This window comes from Phyllopteryx taeniolatus, chromosome 3 (assembly GCF_024500385.1).
Source record: "Phyllopteryx taeniolatus isolate TA_2022b chromosome 3, UOR_Ptae_1.2, whole genome shotgun sequence".
NCBI lineage: Eukaryota > Metazoa > Chordata > Actinopteri > Syngnathiformes > Syngnathidae > Phyllopteryx > Phyllopteryx taeniolatus.
In genome coordinates, this window is record NC_084504.1 from 26,971,484 (window position 1) to 26,991,699 (window position 20,216).

Here is a 20,216-nt window from a genome sequence, read left to right on the forward strand (position 1 = left end):
GAAAGAGGAGATACAAAATGAAGAAAGATGAGGGAATACCGAGGGTGGCGGGCAGAGCCGAGGAGAATTTGAGAGTGTCGTCAGTCTGCTTTTATCTCAGCCATGATTAAACCTTGTTCCTTTGTGACCCAAAAAGTCAGCAGGCGGAAACTTCAGAGAATTCCACCTCCGTCCCATTGCCTTCAGCGAGGGAGTGAAAGCGAGAGGAGACATCAGAGGACTAAAAGGGAGAGTGAGCAGAGGCTTAAAAAAAAAATCAAAATAGACACCGTGTTCCCACATCATCATCAGACATGTAGCTGTTCACGCAGCCGAGTGGGATGAGAGAAGTCTGGGCGTCGAACACACACATGCAAATTTCAAGTGTCTGTGTACATGCATGCGCCTTTAAGATTGCGTGCGGTGTCGGCAAGTCTCGAGTGTGAGTATCTGAGCGTGAGCTGTGGGTGACAGCAGCTCCTGCGTGAGCCTTGTCGTCGTGTTTGTGTTTTCCCGGCATCGCATTAAAAGCGCCGTTCCCACTTGTAAGTTTACCGTACGAATAAAACAAAACAAACACAAAAATAAACGTACAAAATGATCACTTCAAAATTCTGCACAATAGGTGGAGCACAATTGCTGAATTGCGATACAGCAGTGGGCCACTGTATAATGTTTCCGGTTCAGTTAGATTTGCAAGCCGTGATTTGGTTGGCATTTTCCACCTTGTGTGTATTGGCACTTCGTTAATAAAAGGGGGAAATTACGACATTGGTATGGTTTCACAACCGTGCAGGAAGTATAAACTTGACGGAACGAGTCGCTGAACAAATGATCAATTTGTTCATCAAATCTCACTGTGCTGAATTCTCTCTGAATTCAACGTTGTATAATAAGGTCGTCAAATAATGGCTTTGAATGTTTACGCTCTCCCCACAGAGTGCGGCAGCTGCTCCGAGTCCCATCCTCGGCAGCCTTCCCCCAGGGGACGGCATGCCCGTGGGCCCGGTCCCTCCGGGGTTTTTTCAGGTGAGCGCTTTCAAACATTGCGTGCCAGTTGCGTATCGATGAACTGTCTTTATCAGACGCGCAGATCAATAACCGTTACTGGCCTTCCTCGAGCCACAGCTTCCCAAAAAGTCACTGTTGAGTTTTCCGTCTCCGTAAAAAGATCAGATGAGATGCTTTCTGTCAGCTGTCGGAAGTACAAAACCTAAGTGGTCGCTACCTCGATCGGATTCGGTGACTTTCTTGTTTTGCTTGGTGACTAAATTAGCTCAACATTTAAGTGCAATATAGGTGGGGCCCCGACAGCTTATTGGCCCTCGTATCTGCTTCATTCTTTAGCTTTAACCCATCCATGCTTCAAACTTTGGAAGAACAGTTTGGGGATGGCCTTTTTTTTTTTTTTTTTTTTTTACGGCTTGCTTGGATGAGATTGGTGTGGAAGAACTTGCACTGAACCTTCAACCCATCAAAGTCATTTGCCAGAAAAATGGCGAGGCGGACCCTTTCAAACGCAAGCAAGCGCTCTGTGGCCCTCTCGTGGTGCATTCTAAAATGACTTCTTGTCGCCGAGCAGAGCTGGACTGCATTAGTGTGAGAGTTGTTTCTGTTATTGAGGTTAACTGAGTCAATCAAATACAGTAATTCAAAAGAATTGTGCAGCACAGTGGACTGCTGGACAACAGATATGAAATATAAAGTATACAATGTGCACTACATTAACAGCATTTATTTTTGTCATAATGGTCATGGTTCATGTATCAGTGTATTATGGATAAAGATCGGATGCTAACATTTATTGTAATGGTTTTTGGTATCCAATTCAAAATACCGAAGATACGGAAAAGGCAGTATGTAGTCGTTTTAGCGGTTGAATATTGTGCTGCATTCATTTGTGGCCTCTCAGAGATGTGGCAGAATGACAAGCACACTATTATTAAAAGCTCATGACACTCCAGTGTTGTCATTCTTGGTTTTGTTTGTCTTGTTTTAGCTTTATTCGTCTTCTCTTCTGCCTTGTTCTAGCCTTTTATGTCCCCTCGATACCCGGGAGGACCCAGACCGCCCCTCAGATTACCCAATCAGGTACGAAGCACGTCGCAAACACACCACCGGCGGGGAGAAAAGGTCATCAGCGCTTGGCGGCGGTGAACCGTAGTGATGGATCATCTGTTGTCTGCAGGGGCTTGGCGTCGTGCCAGGAAGTCAGTCGATGTTACCCAGTGGCATGGACCCCACACGACAACAAGGTGGGCTCAGATAGATCAATGCATGGCCGGATGGACGGTTCTGAGTCTTTCTGCGTTGTAGGACACCCAAATATGGGCGGGCCGATGCAGCGGATGACGCCACCGAGGGGCATGGTGCCGCTCGGGCCCCAGGTGCGTGCGCGTGTGCGCCCTCTGTTAGCGACTCCGCTAGAGTCTTACACACTGTTTTGGTGGCCTCGTCTTTGTAGAGCTACGGAGGAGGGATGAGGCCGCCGCTGAATGCGCTGGTTGGGCCCGGGATGCCGGGCATCAGCATGTAAGTGTTACAACTGAGGTTTCAAAACTAAGAATAATAACCAATTCAATTCAATCTTGTACAAGAAATATATAGAAATCAATGTTTTTCTGGAGTCCAAGGCCCACAAGACTACATTTTGTGTGTTTGTGTGCATTCCAGGGGGCCAGGCGGTGGGAGACCGTGGCCAAATCCTCCAAATTCAAACTCGGTGAGTGTTCGACGAATGACACACACCTGTTATTTCTTACATTTTTGCTTCATCTTAACGTTTTTTTTTTTCAACATGACTTTGACGCATTTGTTTCATATCTTTCAGACTCCTTATTCGTCTGCGTCTCCGGGCAGTTATGTGGTATGTGGTACAGTTCATCCCTAAAATACAATAGAAATGTATTTTTTGCAGATACATTGGAAATCTCGGGTGTTTCACCCTGAGTCAAGATGCAATTCGGAAAAGAAAAAGAAACATGGAAACAAAGTCAAATAGTCCTGTAAAGGAAGATGAACCTTGTTGGTTTGTCTGTGAAAACAATTCCTCGATAGCAAAGGTACACAGCGATCCACGCGCACGTACGCTTTAGTCATGCAAATCGATTGTTGTGAATCCTGGTGATTGTGTGCATTTGTTGATTAGTGCGCTATTGTTCAGACTTGACGGGTTTTCTGTTTTGGAAGCAGAGCTACAGAATATCCTTGTCTACCGCTGGCTTAATTGAGCTTAATACTACTAGCACGGAAACCGATTCTATCATCCGATTCAAAATAAATGATGACTCACGGAACCGATCGATCATTTGCTAATTCTGGTCAAAGTCAAGTCAAATGATGCCCATCGCTAAGTCAGACAAATATACTGAAGTGGTTGTTATAGCACTTGTAATTGAAATTTCAGGGACCTCCAGGAGGAGGGGGACCGCCCGGGACCCCGATCATGCCAAGTCCAGCAGGTAATGTCGATGTGCATGTGTGCCACTGCGTCCTTTTATCACCGTTCTGCCATTTCCCCCAACAGATTCAACTAACTCCGGTGACAACATGTACACTATGATCAGCGCAGGCCCCCCAGGTAGCAGTCGACCAAATGTGAGTGCATTTCGATTCTATTACGTCTGTGTGAACTTGGGTTGAATTCACTCACTGTTCGTTTTTCTTTTCCCCTAATACGAACGGATCTTCTCTTTGTGACCTGAGCGTTGCTTTCTGCCGTGCGTGCGTGCGCGTGCGTGTGTGTGTCCTCAGTTCTCCATGGGTGCAGGAGGGGACGGCCCATTAGGGGGAATGGCGGGAATGGAGCCTCATCACATGAATGGATCATTAGGTACAAGAACGAAGGGATCTAATTTGTCAAATCATTAGTAGAAAAATATGTTAACGAGGCATGTGCTGTACTTTACTCAGGGTCGGGTGATATGGACAGTCTCCCAAAGGTAAGATAAGAATGCATATTGTATATCTTGGCAATTGCTCTTTATAATCGGTCTCGTCGTGTTTATGCAGAACTCTCCAGGCAATCTGAGTATGAGTAACCAGCCGGGAACCCCCAGAGAGGACGGAGAGATGGCCGGAAACTTCCTTAACCCTTTTCAGAGTGAAAGTGTGAGTTTGTCAACGGCAGCGGCCAATCGGTGATGCTGTCACGTAAAAAAAAAAAAAATTTTAAAATGCAACAAGCACAGAAGTTCCACTCCACTTTCATCGCAGTAAAGTCGACCACGAAAAAAAATCTTTCGTCGTTCGACCCTTGAGGTCACTTCTGAAGGGGAACTGGCTATTCAAATAAAATCGACTTGACTCTGACGTAACAATTACTCACATTTTAAAGATCAAACTATGTCAGATAAAACTGTATTCCATTTAAGATGTTGACAGGATGTCTTTCCCTGCGCAGTATTCTCCAAACATGACCATGAGCGTGTGAAGACAAGGCCGGCAGCTTGTTCGCTTGCCTGCTCCCGACCTTCGACAAAAAGCAAAGGATCACATCTGATGTCACGTCGACCTGTGACTCCTCCTCCTCTTCCTCCTCCTCCTCCTCCTCCTCCTCTTCCTCGCCCTCAACCTCCCCAATCAGGACAGCGACCCAGGCCTTCGTCCCAACACCGCCCCGCCTTCCCCGATGTTTGTCTCATCATTCCAAATAACCAGTTGGCCACACTCATCGGTTCCTCTTCGGCAACTATGCGACTGTACAAAGGAACAATTCAAAGACATGGGGGGGGGGGGGGGGGCGGGGGGGCTTGAGTGTATTGGTGTGCGGACCTTTCAAGCTCAAACAGACAGACGGCCAGCATCCTATTTATTTGAAAGTTTCAAGACATTGCCGATGGTAAACTTTACTGTAACTGGTTCTCGCCATGGACTTTTTTTTTAAATTTATTTCCTAACAATTATATCTGAAAGGAGAATTAAGGACACATTACAATCACATTTCCATAAGGTTTATTTATATTCTGCAGATTTTTATGAAGCCTTTTTTTTACATTTGTGTTTGTCCACCACTAACACTGTGTACTAAGAAACACGGCACACAAATATCTGGTTTTTTCATTTCGAATTTCAAAAAAAAAAACGCCTTAAGGTAGACGGACGGAATCAAATATTGACTTTTCTTTGATAATGAATAACTTTTTTGAATGTGGCCCCTGTAATGTGTTCTTTGCACTTTGATGCCAAATCATCTCCAATATTTCCTACACGTTGCTTAATGGCTGGTTGCCTATTTGCTTTGGGTTCAAATATGATTAAATAATAAAGAAATAATACCGTTGAGTTATTTACAGTTATGAAAATTAGGGTTGGAAAATTCCAACTCCTCATCCGCTCAAACTGTGACATCAGTGTGGACTAAAAGAAAGGTTGGCGCAGAAAGTGGGATTGTTCCCAATTCCTGATTTTTGATGTTTTATTTATCGTGTGCAAAAGGTCCACGTGCCTGTGAACATCCTCCTTCCGCCTTCCTAACTGCAAATTGTACAGCCCACAAATGTAGCTCCCCGTCTTCTATGTGTATTTGATATTATGGTCCATATTATTGAATGAAAATGAACGGATTTATGCCGATGCGATGTGACAATTTAACGGCGATAACTTTATTTGTGGTTCTTTTGTAAGTATGAAGCCATAGGTGGGATACAAGATGACACATTTGTAAATTGGACCATGTTTTGGTGGCAGTACGTTGAACTCCATTTGTGTTGTGTTCACTTCTCTCTTATTTTCATTTGGTTTTTTTTTAAATTCTTGTATTCAGTTTTTGTAAATATAAGGAGAACTATTTCATGGTTTTGAATATGCTGGTATAAATCTTCTCTTCCCTCAGCTGACGTCTCATGTCTGTTGTCGTTTGTCTCTTGTGTGTTTCGCGACCAAGCGACACATTTTCCCCGCTGAATTGCGACTGCGCCGTTGTACGTGTGACCCGAATTGAACAGAGGGTACCTCGTATAGAACAGCTGGAGACAACAACAAAAAACGAGCAGACAAGATGTGAACATGGAACAGGAAAACTTGACAAAACATGACATCAGTTCAATAATCCAAATACTAACGAATCCAAATAAAGTCAACCAAAACACAGATCATGACAGGTAATGACACATCTTGTTGCTGTTTGTATCGGAACACCCCACTAATCATAGCACGCACTGAATTCATTTTCCCAAGAAAAAAAAAACTACACAATGTGTATTTAGCAATTTGGCCTTTGATTCAAAATCACGTGAATGTTACCACTGTTCCAAAAAGTAAAGTTTGGTTCTCTTGTCTCTTATATTGTGTAAAAAAAAAAAAGCAAACGTCTATCATTTCATAAAGTTCCATTTGTCTGTTCCCACATCCAGTACCGTACGCATGGGCAACCGTCTGTCCGTTCATAACAACACATAACGTAAACATGTTTGTGGAAGCGTCTTTACACAGATCAAATATGATTTCAACTATTAGAGCACACGGAATATTTGTCTTGAGGTACTTCGTGGCAAAGGTCATTCCAATAGAGTATAGAGAATCATTTCGTTGGAAATTTACCAGGGCCGTACGCGGCCAACTTTCCATACAAGCGGCCAAGTTTTGAGTTTTGTCGAGTTTTTTTTTCTCGTGTTTGTCACGCATGTGATCGATCCACTCTTACAGCTTGCTTATTTCTTTATTTTTCCAACGTCAAATTGATCTCAAATTTTCGCTCAAATTTTGCTTGACACTTTGTCTCTCAACCCTAACCCTATTCTTCAGCTTAATAGATGCTTTCACACTTAACGCTTAACTTCATATTTTGTTGCACAAGCCCGCCAGGCAATCACTGCAATCAATATGCTTCTGTAATGAGTACATTTTTGCGCCCTCCAAAAAAACGGACCTTGGCGAATTCCACATTCGCCTTGAAAAGAGAGTCGGTGGGAACAACAGTCGTACTTCGACCTAAAGAGACATACCTTTTTACAAATCGATTTGTTGGCGCATGCTCTCATATTTTTATATTCATGACCAGCCTGTTCAATTCAATAATGGATGAAATGCACAGACAGATACATGTGAGAGAAAAACAAAGAGGAATCCTTGTCTTCGAATATGTCACAAACAAGAAGCATCTTGTGTTGTCAGCATGAATTTGATCAGAGGTGCTGAAAAGCGAGCTATAAAAGTAGAAGATGAAAAGGTGTAGTGCCATTCATTACTGTAACTATTCAGCATTTCCATAAACCACTCACTTTTTACACAAACGCTCGGCAAGCGGGAGTCGATCGCATAATGGCTGCGTGAGAATGAGTTGTAGGAATCACGACAACGACAATCATCCAAGCAATCCTTTCCGTCTGATGCTGCAGCATAAAATATCCATTTTCCGGAAATCTACGGAGACATACAAGCAGATCCAAAAGACACCGACAAGGTTTTGTGGAGAGTTCGTTGGTTCCCTTGTTTGTTGGAGTTCCTCCAAAAGATTGTTTAGTTCGAATATCATCATAACACATCACACTAAAAGAACATTTCACAATGCCGGCGATCGGTGGCTCGCCCCACTCCTCCGAGGCGCAAACCTGAAGACATGACCACAAAAGTGTGGCCAAAGGTTTCCCGTAGTCACGTGCACGTGTGGATGCCCTTACGTGTATGGACGACCACAGCAATCGGATCACATTTAGTGCTGAGGAGCTCAAATCCGGAGATTTGGATCATTTGAACTTCAAAAAGGTCTCAAACGACGAACCATTGAACAAACTAGCCCTTGATTCATTTGACAACCGATTAGTTGTTGATTCATCGGATAATTGTTGCACCTCTAATTGTAATACGACTTCCGTCTTTTTGTGTTCTTTTAATTTGATTTAATGAAGCTTTAAATAAGGCCTCGTGTCTTTGAGCAAAAAAAGACGTCCCTCTTTAAATCTTCAAGCGCATCCTACCACATTTTTGTATTCACGATCAGCCTGGTAGTTCCATGGACCGATTCTAATCTTCGTTCATTTGTTGACAGATACATATGATAAAAAGGTATGTCATACACAGTATTTTAATGTTACAACCAAGAAACAGAAAGGTGCAGAACTGATAAAACGATGAGAATCATCTGCAAGTTGGAGTATGTGAAATGGACAATCAAACTTGGGAAATGGGATATCGCGCCACAAGGCCGAGGAGAGACACGATGCGACGGTGACGATCCGTCGTAGGCTCGCTCTCAAAGATGTTTTTCTCCCTTTTATTGGTTCTCTTCTGGACACAGATCTGAAAGAGAAAGAAGCCTCGAAGGTCACAGGCGACCGTGTCAAGGTCGGTGAGACAGGATGGGAAAAGCATCGTACCGGTGCCGTTTCCAAAGTGCAAATCTCGGCTGAATTTGAGGCAAGCGGCCTGTTTCTTGAAAACCTCCAGTTGAGCGTCATCGAGTCTTCCCGATCTTGCTGTTGCACAAATAGACGAGTTTATGATGTCACGACGTACCTCTTTGTCAAGCACCTTCAATTTGGAGTTAACTCATTTGGTGTGGAGTAAATAGTACGGGACACACTCACTGAAGAGGACAAAGAATCTGCCTTTCAGGGGTTTGGAATGAGGGATCTTCAGTATCATGTTGTCAATCAAGAGGAGGCAGTCAGGACACGTCTTCAGGTATCGCTCAGCATGTATTTCCTCAGCGGTACTGTAGTGAGCTATAAGAAAAGAATCGTGTACTTGCGCTTCATATTGACTGAAACGACTGGAACTGGTCAGCATTTCAAATCACTGGCCACCAATCGGGCGTCCATCCCCAAATCACGGTGTCGGGGGAATCGCGACGACGACAATCGGAACGTACTTACATTGTACATTTGCAGAGCTGCTCGGAAAAGCGGAAGTGACGTTATCAAAAGAGCAGTTTCCAGCTCTGACGGGGAGAAAGTAAAGTCGTAAGGTTATCGTTATCCATTTGGCAAACGAGAGCGAAACGACAAAGTTACATTCTGTCTGTCCAGGTCATCGTGAAGTTCTCACTGTCGGGCACAGGTGAGAGTTCAATCCAGGAGCTGCTGACTGTTTCGAGTTCATCCAAGTAATCCTGATTGTCTGATGTTCCAACACAAAATATCCATTTTCCAGAAATCTATGGAGACGTACACACAAATCCAATTTTCCAAAATATTTGTTTAGTTGTGGATTTCAGATCCAATATGAAAATAACACATTTCACACATTTCAGTTTTCAGTTGCCTCTAAATGTTCATGTATATTGACTGCATGTCTAAACAATGACGCGGTTCTTCTCGAGCAATTCCGAGCCGATGATGCCTTTTATACCACACACCAGCTTCCGGTCATCCAGAGGGACGACAAGTTCTTCACAGTTCAAATCAGACGAAGACGTCAGAGAGGAAAGAGCCAGCAGACCCAAACAAAAGTGACCAAACATGATGAGATGTCGAATGACAACTGCTGAGCGCAGGAAAACTAACTGTCCACGGATGCAAAAAAGAGAAGCATTTATATGAGCGAGAGACAGAGAGAGAGAGAGAGAGAGAGAGAGAGAGAGAGAGATTCTTCTTGTGCAAGCACAGATTTAGGACCTGAGAGTAAAATTGACCATTTCTGTTTGTGATCTTTGATTGTTTTAATGATATTGTATTATTAAGACACACACAAAAACAAATCTAACTTTCAACCGCGGGGCATATTTAGAGAAACACCCGTTTAAAAGAATTGACATCAATGGGCAATTCCATTTTGAAAATGAACGTTTCTCCGTTCCTCTTGGATTCACACTTATGGAGATGAGCTGCAACATTGGAACGCAAGCAGCTCATGTTTGTAAGCGGTACACTTCAAATGGTGTTGATGGCGTAATAATTCACAGGAATCGAAAAGTCTCTTCTGGTCCAGGGAGTTTCGATACTGCAAAGTGTTGTAATTTCCCAAAACCACAATGACCTTTTTTTTGTCATTGCATATTAGCGTACAACTTAATAACGCACCCACAAACATCACACCGCACATATATACACGTTAAGTGCCGATACCTGAAAAAATATTTGTACTTCCTTACTTCTCGTGGTGTAAAGAGATAAATGTAATATACAAAGCTGCGGCCCTCCACGGGTTCTGGAAGACCTTTGGATGCAGAAGTCAGAACGCAAAGAGAGACAGCCAACCTAAACAAACGTGAACAAACATGATGAGATGTCATGATGACATCTGGACATGACAAACAAAAAAAGCAAATTATTTTACATGACTAAGCTCAACGCTTGGGTTTTACAGATCTCTGAAATTTGGGATTAGACATCCAATCAAATTAGGAATGGTGGACTTGAAAGATATGCGGATAAACACAAACGGTGAACACACATTTACAGTATTACACTTAATCGGACTTTTTTGACTATCCACAAATAAACAAAGTTCAGATGATTCGCTGCACCCGTGATATGATCGACACGGCCGTTTACCTTTTTTTTTAAATTTCCTAATTGGATCTGCAAGAGGCGGCACGGTGGCCGACTGGTTAGATCGTCTGCCTCACAGTTCTGAGGACCGGGGTTCAATATGGAGTTTGCATGCTGTCGATGTTACTCACGTCTCACTCACGTTTCTCGCATAATAATTCATCTTCTTTGAACCTTTTCTCTCGCCCTTGCGGTCACTGCGGTTGCGGTTGCGGGAGCTCGCAAACTGGAGCTTGTCACGGGTGACTTGGAGCGAGACGCGGCGTATACAAGGCACGCGTACCGTAGAAAAAACAAGCATTTACATTCACACCGCCTTTGTAATTCAGTCTCCAATTAGCCTAACGTGAACATTTTGGGAATGTGGGAAGAAACCGTAATAATAATCCGCTGAGAGAACATGCATGCCCACTTACAAAGATTTGGACATTTTAAACGGATACCTACCTAAAAATCAATTCAAGTTGTCAGGGTCCTGTTCAGTTCCAAAGTCCGTATTTGCCTAATATATGATTGGGCCTCTTCTGGCATTTATGGGCAGAAGTCTTCCTGCTGTCGGCGTTGCATCCAGTTGTCTTCAGACGTCTCGTCATGTTTGCGGGTTTTTGTTTCGGTCTGCTGGCTCTCTCCTCGCTGAGCGCCGCATCGGAAGCGACCTGTGAAGAGCTGCTCGTACCTGTGGACGACCTCGACCTGGTATAATTTGTCAATGTAGTCATTTGTGTTTGTCTTTTTGAAGGCTCCACGATATCAATTGCTTTTGGTTCTGTGCGTATGTTTCCATAGGTTGTTGGAAAATGGATATATTATGCTGGAACATCAGACAATAAGGATTACTTGAATAAACTTCAAACAATTTCCAGCACCTGGATGGACGTGACCCCGGTGGCCAACACTGATAATGTCACATTAACATGGGGGGACAAAGTGTAACTTATTCTTTTCATTCTCACGTTACTGTTAAGAAAAGATGAATCGAGGAAATTGGACTCTAACTGGTTGTTGAAGACCTTTCACCTTGAATCCAAAGGTGGGCGCGCGTCCCCTCTGGGTGGTCCCATTGGAGTGGTTGTCGTTGCCAAAAAAGACTGCGAACTAAAAAGAGTCCAGTTTTACGGATTACCATGACCTGGATGACTAAGAATCTACCGAGACAAAATAATCATTGTGATTTTACTTTCTCCTTACCAGAGCTGGAAAGTGCATATTTGAAATCAATACTTCAACTTATTCAAACTTATCGGCAACGGTGGAGTGTAAGTACATTCTGATGTAGTACTAATTCACATTCAATTTCACACAGCCAATATAATACGTTGTTTGTCCGCAGGCATTAATTACCGTTACCTTTTATTATATTAAATAAGAGGACACTACATTGTTTCATGTGCATATCTTATACGAATACCTATTACAGTGGAGTTTGGAAATTGTGTAAAATCCTTTTCAACCTCGAGTATATTCAATTGAATACAATACAAGGACAAGATATGTACTGTTCAAATTGATGAACGTTATTGGGGAATCTGGGGAAATAATCTGCATGTAAGCGGCAAGACCGAAAACACACATTGAATGCCCGTGACCTTCGATCTCTCAGGTGGCACTGCATTACAAAGATGTGAAAGATATTGCCACGTGATCTCAGGAACACTTCAGAAAACAATTGTCAGTTAACACAGTTCGTCGCTACACCTACAAATGCAAGTTCAAACTCTACCATGCAAAGCAAAAGCCATATATCAACAACACCCAAAAACGCCGGCCAAGCTCTTCTGAGATGGACAGAAACAAAGTGGAAGCATATGCTGTGGTCTGACAAGTCCATGTTTCAAATTGTTTTGGGAAATCATGGATGTTGTGTCCTCCAGGCCAGAGAGGAAAAAGGATCATCCGGATTGTTATCAGCGGAAAGTTCAAAAGCCAGCATCTGTGAGGGTCTGGGGGTGTGTTAGTGCCCATGGCCATCTGTCAAAGCACCGTTAAGGCTGAAAGAGACATACAGGTTTTGGAGCAACCGATGCTGCCATCCAAGCAACTTCTTTTTAAGGGACGTACCTGCTTACTTCAGCAAGACACATTTTGCACGTTATATCAGCAATGTGGTTTCGTAGTAAAAGAGTACGAGTACGAGACTGGCCTGCCAGCAGTTCAGACCCATCTACCATTGGAAATCCGTGGCGCATTATGAAGCGTAAAATACGACAACGGAGACTCCTGGACTGTGAAACAACGGAAGCTATTGTCAAATAAAAATGGGAAATATTTCCACCTACAAAGCTTCAACAATTAGTTTCCTCACTTCCCAAACGCTTATTGAGTGTTGTTACAAATAAAAGGTAATGAAACAAAGCAAGAGGTAAACATGCCCTTGTCCCAGCTTTATTTAAATGTGTTGTAGGCAACCCATTCAAAATGAGTGCATATTTGACACAAAACAACAATCAAGTTTGAGTTTGAACATGAAATATCTTGTCTTTGCAGTCTATTCAATGAAAAGGATTTGCAAATCATTGTATATATTTACCCCCCTTTATTCCCATTTTCAACGGAATTGTGGTTTGTAGTTCACTACAGCTCTTCTAACGAAACACATCATGAGCGATACCTGAAGACGTGTCCGGACTGCCTCCTCTTGTTTGAAAATGTGACAATGAAGAGCCTTCATTTGAATCCCATAGAAGGCAGATTCCTCATCCTCTTAAGTGAGTCTGCAATTGTCTCTTACCGTTTACTCCACACCAAAATGAGAAAATCCTTCATCATCGCCAATATACTGCATTTTGCACAAACTCTCTCTGCTTCATTGCGACATCATCCTTTTCTGTGTGCAACAGCGAAGTCTGGAAGACGAGATGATGCTCAACTGGAAGTTTTCAAGAAACAGGCCGCTTGCCTGAACTTCCAAGAAGAATTGCACTTTGGAGAGAGCACAGGTAAGACGCTTCCATTTGGGTCTCACTTGGACCCAATCACCTTTGACCTTTTAAGGCTTCTCTCTCTTCCAGATCTGTGTCCAGAAGTGACTGTTCCTCAAGAAAACCAACAATAAACCATCATTTTTTATGCAGATAGTACGAAGGAGATTGGCTGCGTACTTTGTTTTTTTTCCACCACAATGACACTATTTGATGTTTGGGTTGTTGATATATATCAAATCATATATGTGTAACTAAACGATATACATATATTTTGCTTTTGTCAAGACACCAGCCATAAAGAAAAGAACATTTGAGCGAGTTCGGCTTCAAACAACGTCGTCATGCTCGTTAGCGTAGCATACACAGGAAGTCAGCTCTCAAGTTTTCCGGGTTCGATCATGTGATATTCCACGTAGAGCGGTTTGGATGGTGCGTGTCTACAAATCAACTCAGCTGTAATCATTTCATGCAATTCAACACATTATTTGAACCTATCAAGATCTACATCCTTTTGCCACCGAGGCATCCGTTTTCTACCGCTTGCCCCGTTCAAGTTGCCAAGTGAGCCCGAGCCTATCCCAGCTGATTTGGGTTCGAGAGCCGAGGCATGCGCTAGGCCCAGTCGGCAGTCGGCAGTCGGCAGTCGGCAGGTCAATTACTTTTGGATTACTCCAATAGCAATAGCTTCTGCAAGCGAGCCTTTGGTCACCACACACTACACCTGACCGCCATGGCCACGCCTTGATATGCGCATGTATGTAATAGGTATGTACAGAAGACGTAAGCCCAGATGGCAGACATTTGACATCGAGCCCCACTTCCAGTTTTGTCTCCAAAGGCAGGCCCGTCGGCACCGGTTCCCTCACCTTTGCCCCGTTTGCATTGGGTTATCTTAACTTGGTCATAAAATATTGATTGGACTGACAAAATCAAACATTTACTTTGTAATGCAGAACATGCAAAACGCGAACGTTGAACTTAAAGGGCTTCGATTTTCTGTTTTTCCTTGAACAAAGCGTGTCATTTGCTTGCTGAACTTTGATATCAAATGTTGTCAACTAATTTTCACAGCAAGTTGCTTGATGGAATCGACTTCACGCAGGCCTTTCTGCAGCCCACTTCGTTTGTGTTAAAATATTACGACAAGCGTTTTGAAAATTATTTTCAAAAAAGCCAACAGAGAGAGAGAGGGATTGCTTATAATTCATGCTTTTAGATTGACTTATGTAAAGACACTGTTAGTGGAAGTGACAAGTGGAAAAGGCTGTCCAGGCTATCTGTGTCCAGATAAAGGCACAAAAAAAATAAAATAAATAAATAAAAAATAAAATAATTAATTAAAATAAATAAAAAATCTAGAATTGCATTTGACCATAGGGACACGTCGGGAAGCCACAACTGGAACCTTCCGTTGACACGTCGGGATTCAAGGATCCCCCCTATTTGTGATGGGGACCCTGGTGGTGGGGGGGGGGGGGGGGGGGGGGGGGGGGGGGAGGGGGTCTAGAAACTGTTTCACAACACATCTCTTTTTAGGGTGCTTCTTGGAGGCAGCCTCTATTCATTCGCTGTCAGGTGGTTGTTACATAACAGCATGACTAGGACAAAAGACCCCTGGTGACTGGACATCAATTGTGAGGGGTTTTGCATCAGGATGTGTGTGTGCGTGTGTGTGCGTGTTCCAGCCCTCTGTTATACAACACATCAGTGAGGGACAACTTGCAGGCAGCCTTCGTAACGTCATTGCGCTCGGCGGTGGTCCGGTGTCTTCAGCCATGTCCGCACAGTTGCTGGTCGTCGTGCTCGCCTTCACCTCCTTGAGTGCTGTGGCTGAACCGGCTGCACCTGACTGCAAGGAGCTTGTGAAACCTCTGCAGCTGGACAACCACAGCCCGGTGAGTATTTGAGTGCGTTCCAAACCTGAATAATGTGGAGTGTTGTACAGTCATGCTCAAAACCTGGGGTGCCAATGTTTTTAGCCAGGCTGTATATATTTGTATAAACAAAAACACTTCTTTCATTATTACGGCATTTAGCAAATAGAAATAATTTTGATAATCCTATTTGACTTAAAATAGGAAAAGTTAAGTCTGATTTTATGTCAGACAGTCAGGAAAAACAAGCATTATGTTCCATTTTATACAGTCATGGCTAAAGACATTAGCACCCCCGGGGGGGCCAATGTTTTTAGCCATGACTATATTTCACAATATTATTATTTTTTGTTTTAATCAATGTTTTAAATGTATTTTCACTTACGGAACAGTCTTAAGGTAAAGTCATCATTGCAACCATGCACTCTCAGTAAAGAAACAATGAGCAGCCACAACAATAGTTGTGTATGCACTTTACAGTAGTGAAGTAATGCAGTATTGCGCTGAAGAGTAATGCTGTGCCTAGCGATTTACTTTACTGATCTCTGGAGCAAAAACACTTTAAGTGGAAACCCCAAAAGTAAAACGCTATGTGATCTGAGATTCTGCTTTCCTTAAAAAAAACAACATCATTTTGCCATTGGGAATAATGTAAGTGAATTTGCTCCAGGCTGCGTCCCCTTTATAAAATCTTTTTTAACTGCACTTTTTCAGTAACATTTTAACATATTGAACTGCCGTGCAAGTATACAAAAAATGAAAATGAAATGTAACTCAAATAAAACAAAGCTACTCACCTTGACAAGATCTCTGGCAGACCCATGTTGGAGTGGGAGATGGAAGCCATTGAAAAGCCGAAGAAAAAGCAAAACAAAAGTGTGGCGTTAACGCACCTTGCGTGATGTCACGCATGATGATGATGATGATGGTTTGAACTTCAAGGCTATATTTTTGCAGAACATGATGGTTGAATTCCAAATCTTATGACTTTTGGGACATTTGATTTTCCACAGCAATACGATAATTACTTGTTAAATACATTTGTTTGCTTGTTTTTTTTTTTCCATTGATGAATAGAGGGTGTTTCACATATTTCCAATTCCATTACACCTGACAAAAAAAAAATAATCATAAAAAAATCACTTGATTCATTACGCGGTCTTGTGTCAGATTTTCGGGAAATGGGTTCTCCACGTGGGCGCGTGGGACGAGCCGGGCCTGAAGAGCGACCTGGTGGCAGCGAACAGTTCGTGGATCGAATTGTCAGCCTCCTCGCAGAGCGGGACCATCTCCCTCTACTGGGCTGACCGTCTGTAAGGACGCCACTTCTCGCTCAAAACCGATCAGTCGGCATCGCCTCTGATTTCCCCTTTGACCTTCCAGGAACGACAATAAATGTCTTCGGGGGTCAGCTGATGTCACCGTCTCCGGAATGACCAGTCACTTCACCTGTAAGCATCTACTTTAATACATTTGGTGTTGCATCCAGAAGTATTTGGAATATTTTAAGACAATGGAGATTGCTTTTAGGATTTTGGCCTTTGCAGTGAACCGGTGATAAGAGTAATTAACGCCACCCTAAATAAACATTTGCCTATACAGTGGACCCCGCTGTTCACCGGGGATAGGGAGCACGAGTAGTGAAATTGACGGCCATTCTAATTGCGTTAAAAAAATTGCGTTTTTTTTTTTTTTATTTAAACACAAAGAATTCTTGCATAAGCAGGGATAAACTGCCACTAAGAGTTTTGGGGATTGGTTACAACCACAAAAAAGAACAAAGAAAAATCTAAAAGAAAATATATTTTTTAAAAATCGAAATGTTGGGAAAACAAATTGGGACAAAAAGCAAAAAAAAAAAAAAAGGGGGGGGGGGGGGGGGGGGAAATCCGCCAAAGCGTAACCATAACTGGTTCGTAAGCATGCGGGGATCCACTGTAGATGTCACAAAATGGCGGCAAAGCAATACTTTCGTCGTACTTTGGCCCGAATAGAGGTGAGAGGAAGATAGTTTCCAAAAAAATTCAAAATACAAATCTGCGAATATGTGGGGGTTCACTGTATATGCCACCACAATGGATTTGAAAATAAATCAATAAAGCTGTTTAGCTGTTTCAATTTAAGAAATTTCACTAACGTAAGAAAATATTTATCTTGGTCTTGTTTTTTTTTTAAATCATAAACACTTGGTATTTGGGCAGGGGTGTGTAGACTTTTTATATACACTGCAACCTATTATGTTCCTTTGTTCAAATACTCGAGCCCCTTAATATGGAGGCACTACACAAAATAACCTTTTTTTTTTCATGGTACATATTTTTGTGAAACATATTGTACACATTGTTAGCGGATGAAAGCAAACTCTGCCATTGTCCAAATACGTCTGCAGCTAACTGTCAGTCATTCAAGCTGTTGTGTTTTGTCACCTCTGCACAGTCATCATCAACAACCACACTTCATATCATGACGGCAAATACTACTCAACCTGCTCCGAGTGCCTCCTGTCCGAAGACACGACCCTCCTCCCGGACGGCAAATCGAAGGGCCGTTACCTTTTCCTCTTCAGTATGTTTTTCTTAAAATACATCAACACTCAACACTTACTGCAGAAAAGTGAATATACAAACACGAAAGAACATTGCCTCTTACAAGGGTCTTACAAGTTTCTAAATTTGCCAATGTTATGATAATTATAACCTTTTAATACAATGTGAATTTTCATTACACATATATCTATACATATACATATATATATATATATATATATATGAATCATGATATTATTATTATTATCGATCAATATATTATCAGTGGATTTAATTATTAGTAGACCAGTGATTCCATATATAAAAAAATAAAATAACAACACCATGAAATACAATCAAACATATTAGAATGGAGTTTGTAGCTATGCATACAACCTGAATAAATGTTTTGACGTTTTATTTCTTACTATTTTTAAATACAGTTCAGTTGTATTTAACCTTGAAGTACAGTACAACATATTTGCCTTTAATATTTCAAAACTGAGTTTGTAACTATGCATATATGCCGTAAAAAAAAAAAAAAAAAAAAAATCACTGATTTAGACCATATGAGCTGTAAAATGTCAAATCGGCTCAGTTAATTATCCTTCGATCCATGTCCTCGTCGTTAATGTTGCATTTGTGCTTGTTGCTTTTCAAAGCCCGAAGTGGTAAGCTGGAGCCATCCGAATTGGAGACCTTCAAGAAACAGGCCGCGTGCCTTAAGTTCCTCCCAGACTACCACTTCCTAGACTCAGGTGTGTTTTTCATTTTTCTCGCGCGATTGAAAGCCTCACGCGTCAGTGCTCGATGGTCTCGTTTCAGATCTGTGTCCAGATGACAGAAAGACTGTTGCAACCAATGAGGGGGAGGAGCCTACTGGTTCTGCAAAGTAAAACGGAGCACGTAGACAGACAATTATGTCTTATTAAACACACTAAATGTTCAAATGTGATCTTGTGCAGTGGAATAACTTTTTAGATGTGTAAAATGTTGTCGTTTTGTGTGTATTATAACAGTGGATAATGTATCTCTGAGTCTTCAATTTTGGTAGAAAACACTGGTTAGCTGTGGTTAAATAAACTAATGCAATTCTCCTCTGTGCAGTTCTTTCTCGAAACCTTTGCATAGAAAAGATGACGCACACTTTTTTTTTTTTATACAAGAAACTGTTGCCTGGTAACTTTGTAGCGTCAAGGCCGCATTGTGACCACAACACAAATCCTTCGCGGGAAAACAACCTTCATTACACAAGAGGAAAGCTTTTTTTCCCGCTAATCCAAAGAGGAGTCGTGGCACTTCGCCCGGAGTCCATCGGAGGCCCACAGAGGACTACAGAGATGCTCATTCAGCCTCAGCGCTCTTTGAAAGCATGTCTCAGCATGCTTATTCACAATGCTTCTTAGTGCATTTTTTGTGTGAAGAACACATCCTGTTTCATTACGGTTGAAGTTTGCACCCCATTTTTTTTTTTTTTTACTCTTCAAGAGCCCGTAGAGAGCGAGAGAGAGAGAGAGAGAGAGAGAGAGAGAGATATCGGTTTTGGGCTGCAACACGCCGGTCCAGTAACGCGGTGCGATCATGACCCGGCCTGTCGTTGCGTTTTTGTTGGCTCTCGTTTCACTTTGCGGTGCTTCTGCACCGGACTGCGAGGACCTGGTCCGACCTTTCATGCCGGAGGACCCGCAACTGGTAAACTGTTTTATTCCTTTCCGGGTTAGCGGCTCTTTTAAGTTAAAAGTGCTGGACAAAACATTAGGTACAATTGCGCTCTAACGCAGTGATTCACAAGTCCTGTTTGTGTGGCGTGAGAGATCATCCTGCCGAAAAAAAAAAATCATTATATATAAAAAATATATATATTAAAAAAAAAATTATATATAAAAAATATATATATATATATAAAAATTATAAAATTTTACATAAATGGCCCAAAACAATTATATTCATTTACTACTATAAATAATGTATCTCTGTTCATCTCTCTATGCCAGCCACGTATAGTCACAGTCCGATCAATTAAATGCCCTACCACAACTTCCACCACACAGCATCAAAACTCAATATACAGAGTATTGTATATATATATTTTTTTTTGGGGGACATTGTTGTCTTGCGGTGAGCTGTGATAATTTTCTAATGTAAAATATGCGCCTCGGCTCAAAATAGGTTGGCGGACAATATTAAAGATAATATTGACTGACTAAAACTGGCTTTATTTTTGTGAAGAACTGCACTCCATTGTGCAAACTGCAAGCACAAAAATTAACACACGCTATCGTTAAATGAATAGTGTCAATTCATACTACATGTTATTCCAGTGGTGTCCAAACTATGGCCCAGGGGCCGTTTGCGGCCCGCCATCCATTTTCTGGGGACCCGTGGCATAGAATGAATAATAACCTTTGACACAGCCCCTACGCTATTTAATAAAAAGGAAGGGGCAAGTGTGAAAAGTGTGGTGTGTCCAAAGTAGTACTCCTAATC

At 42.2% G+C, this 20,216-nt stretch overlaps 4 protein-coding genes and 1 long non-coding RNA gene across 11 annotated transcripts in view; 3 read left to right on the forward strand and 2 right to left on the reverse strand.

Annotated features, from left to right (window-relative positions):
* Nucleotides 1-5,811, forward strand: part of ssbp2a (single stranded DNA binding protein 2a) — a 45,846-nt gene extending 40,035 nt beyond the window's left edge. For 2 of the 3 annotated variants that reach the window (XM_061768026.1, XM_061768028.1), the window contains 13 exons: nucleotides 919-1,008; nucleotides 2,011-2,070; nucleotides 2,168-2,234; nucleotides 2,296-2,366; nucleotides 2,444-2,511; nucleotides 2,653-2,701; nucleotides 2,810-2,845; nucleotides 3,386-3,440; nucleotides 3,506-3,576; nucleotides 3,733-3,811; nucleotides 3,892-3,920; nucleotides 3,991-4,089; nucleotides 4,382-5,811. In XM_061768026.1, coding sequence (XP_061624010.1) covers nucleotides 919-1,008; nucleotides 2,011-2,070; nucleotides 2,168-2,234; nucleotides 2,296-2,366; nucleotides 2,444-2,511; nucleotides 2,653-2,701; nucleotides 2,810-2,845; nucleotides 3,386-3,440; nucleotides 3,506-3,576; nucleotides 3,733-3,811; nucleotides 3,892-3,920; nucleotides 3,991-4,089; nucleotides 4,382-4,411 — 804 coding nt within the window. In that variant the 3' untranslated portion in view covers nucleotides 4,412-5,811. The remainder of the gene's footprint in view (nucleotides 1-918; nucleotides 1,009-2,010; nucleotides 2,071-2,167; nucleotides 2,235-2,295; nucleotides 2,367-2,443; nucleotides 2,512-2,652; nucleotides 2,702-2,809; nucleotides 2,846-3,385; nucleotides 3,441-3,505; nucleotides 3,577-3,732; nucleotides 3,812-3,891; nucleotides 3,921-3,990; nucleotides 4,090-4,381) is intronic. The other variant, XM_061768027.1, reaches the window with a different exon arrangement.
* Nucleotides 5,812-7,984: 2,173 nt separating this feature from the next.
* LOC133475329 (uncharacterized) lies at nucleotides 7,985-10,840 on the reverse strand. 3 transcript variants are annotated; one of them, XM_061768029.1, is made up of 7 exons: nucleotides 10,541-10,840; nucleotides 10,010-10,115; nucleotides 8,931-9,073; nucleotides 8,793-8,857; nucleotides 8,505-8,642; nucleotides 8,295-8,393; nucleotides 7,985-8,217 (listed from the first exon to the last, which is right to left on the reverse strand). In XM_061768029.1, exons 1-7 carry the CDS (start codon nucleotides 10,708-10,710, stop codon nucleotides 8,192-8,194), a joined length of 747 nt encoding a protein of 248 aa, XP_061624013.1. In that variant the 5' UTR covers nucleotides 10,711-10,840; the 3' UTR covers nucleotides 7,985-8,191. The 3 variants fall into 3 exon arrangements, with proteins under 3 accessions (XP_061624013.1, XP_061624015.1, XP_061624016.1); XM_061768031.1 differs by having other exon boundaries at nucleotides 10,552-10,708; XM_061768032.1 differs by lacking the exons at nucleotides 10,010-10,115; nucleotides 10,541-10,840 and adding an exon at nucleotides 9,275-9,963.
* LOC133475330 (uncharacterized) lies at nucleotides 10,200-13,495 on the forward strand. 3 transcript variants are annotated; one of them, XM_061768033.1, is made up of 7 exons: nucleotides 10,200-10,301; nucleotides 10,951-11,105; nucleotides 11,196-11,338; nucleotides 11,601-11,665; nucleotides 12,977-13,114; nucleotides 13,247-13,345; nucleotides 13,418-13,495. In XM_061768033.1, the coding sequence occupies exons 1-7, from the start codon at nucleotides 10,265-10,267 to the stop codon at nucleotides 13,459-13,461; spliced, it is 681 nt and encodes a 226-aa protein (XP_061624017.1). In that variant the 5' UTR covers nucleotides 10,200-10,264; the 3' UTR covers nucleotides 13,462-13,495. The 3 variants fall into 3 exon arrangements, 2 of the variants coding, with proteins under 2 accessions (XP_061624017.1, XP_061624018.1); XM_061768034.1 differs by having other exon boundaries at nucleotides 10,250-10,301; nucleotides 10,954-11,105; XR_009787791.1 differs by lacking the exon at nucleotides 10,200-10,301 and having other exon boundaries at nucleotides 10,950-11,105; nucleotides 11,196-11,439.
* A 1,350-nt stretch (nucleotides 13,496-14,845) lies between these two features.
* Nucleotides 14,846-18,826, forward strand: LOC133475331 (uncharacterized). Its single transcript, XM_061768035.1, has 6 exons — nucleotides 14,846-15,225; nucleotides 16,375-16,517; nucleotides 16,588-16,655; nucleotides 17,641-17,769; nucleotides 18,392-18,487; nucleotides 18,555-18,826. The coding sequence occupies exons 1-6, from the start codon at nucleotides 15,106-15,108 to the stop codon at nucleotides 18,623-18,625; spliced, it is 627 nt and encodes a 208-aa protein (XP_061624019.1). The 5' UTR covers nucleotides 14,846-15,105; the 3' UTR covers nucleotides 18,626-18,826.
* Nucleotides 14,986-16,131, reverse strand: LOC133475332 (uncharacterized). The gene is made up of 2 exons (XR_009787792.1): nucleotides 16,002-16,131; nucleotides 14,986-15,250 (listed from the first exon to the last, which is right to left on the reverse strand). It is a non-coding gene; the product is annotated as an uncharacterized LOC133475332 (long non-coding RNA).
* Nucleotides 18,827-20,216: the final 1,390 nt, after the last annotated feature.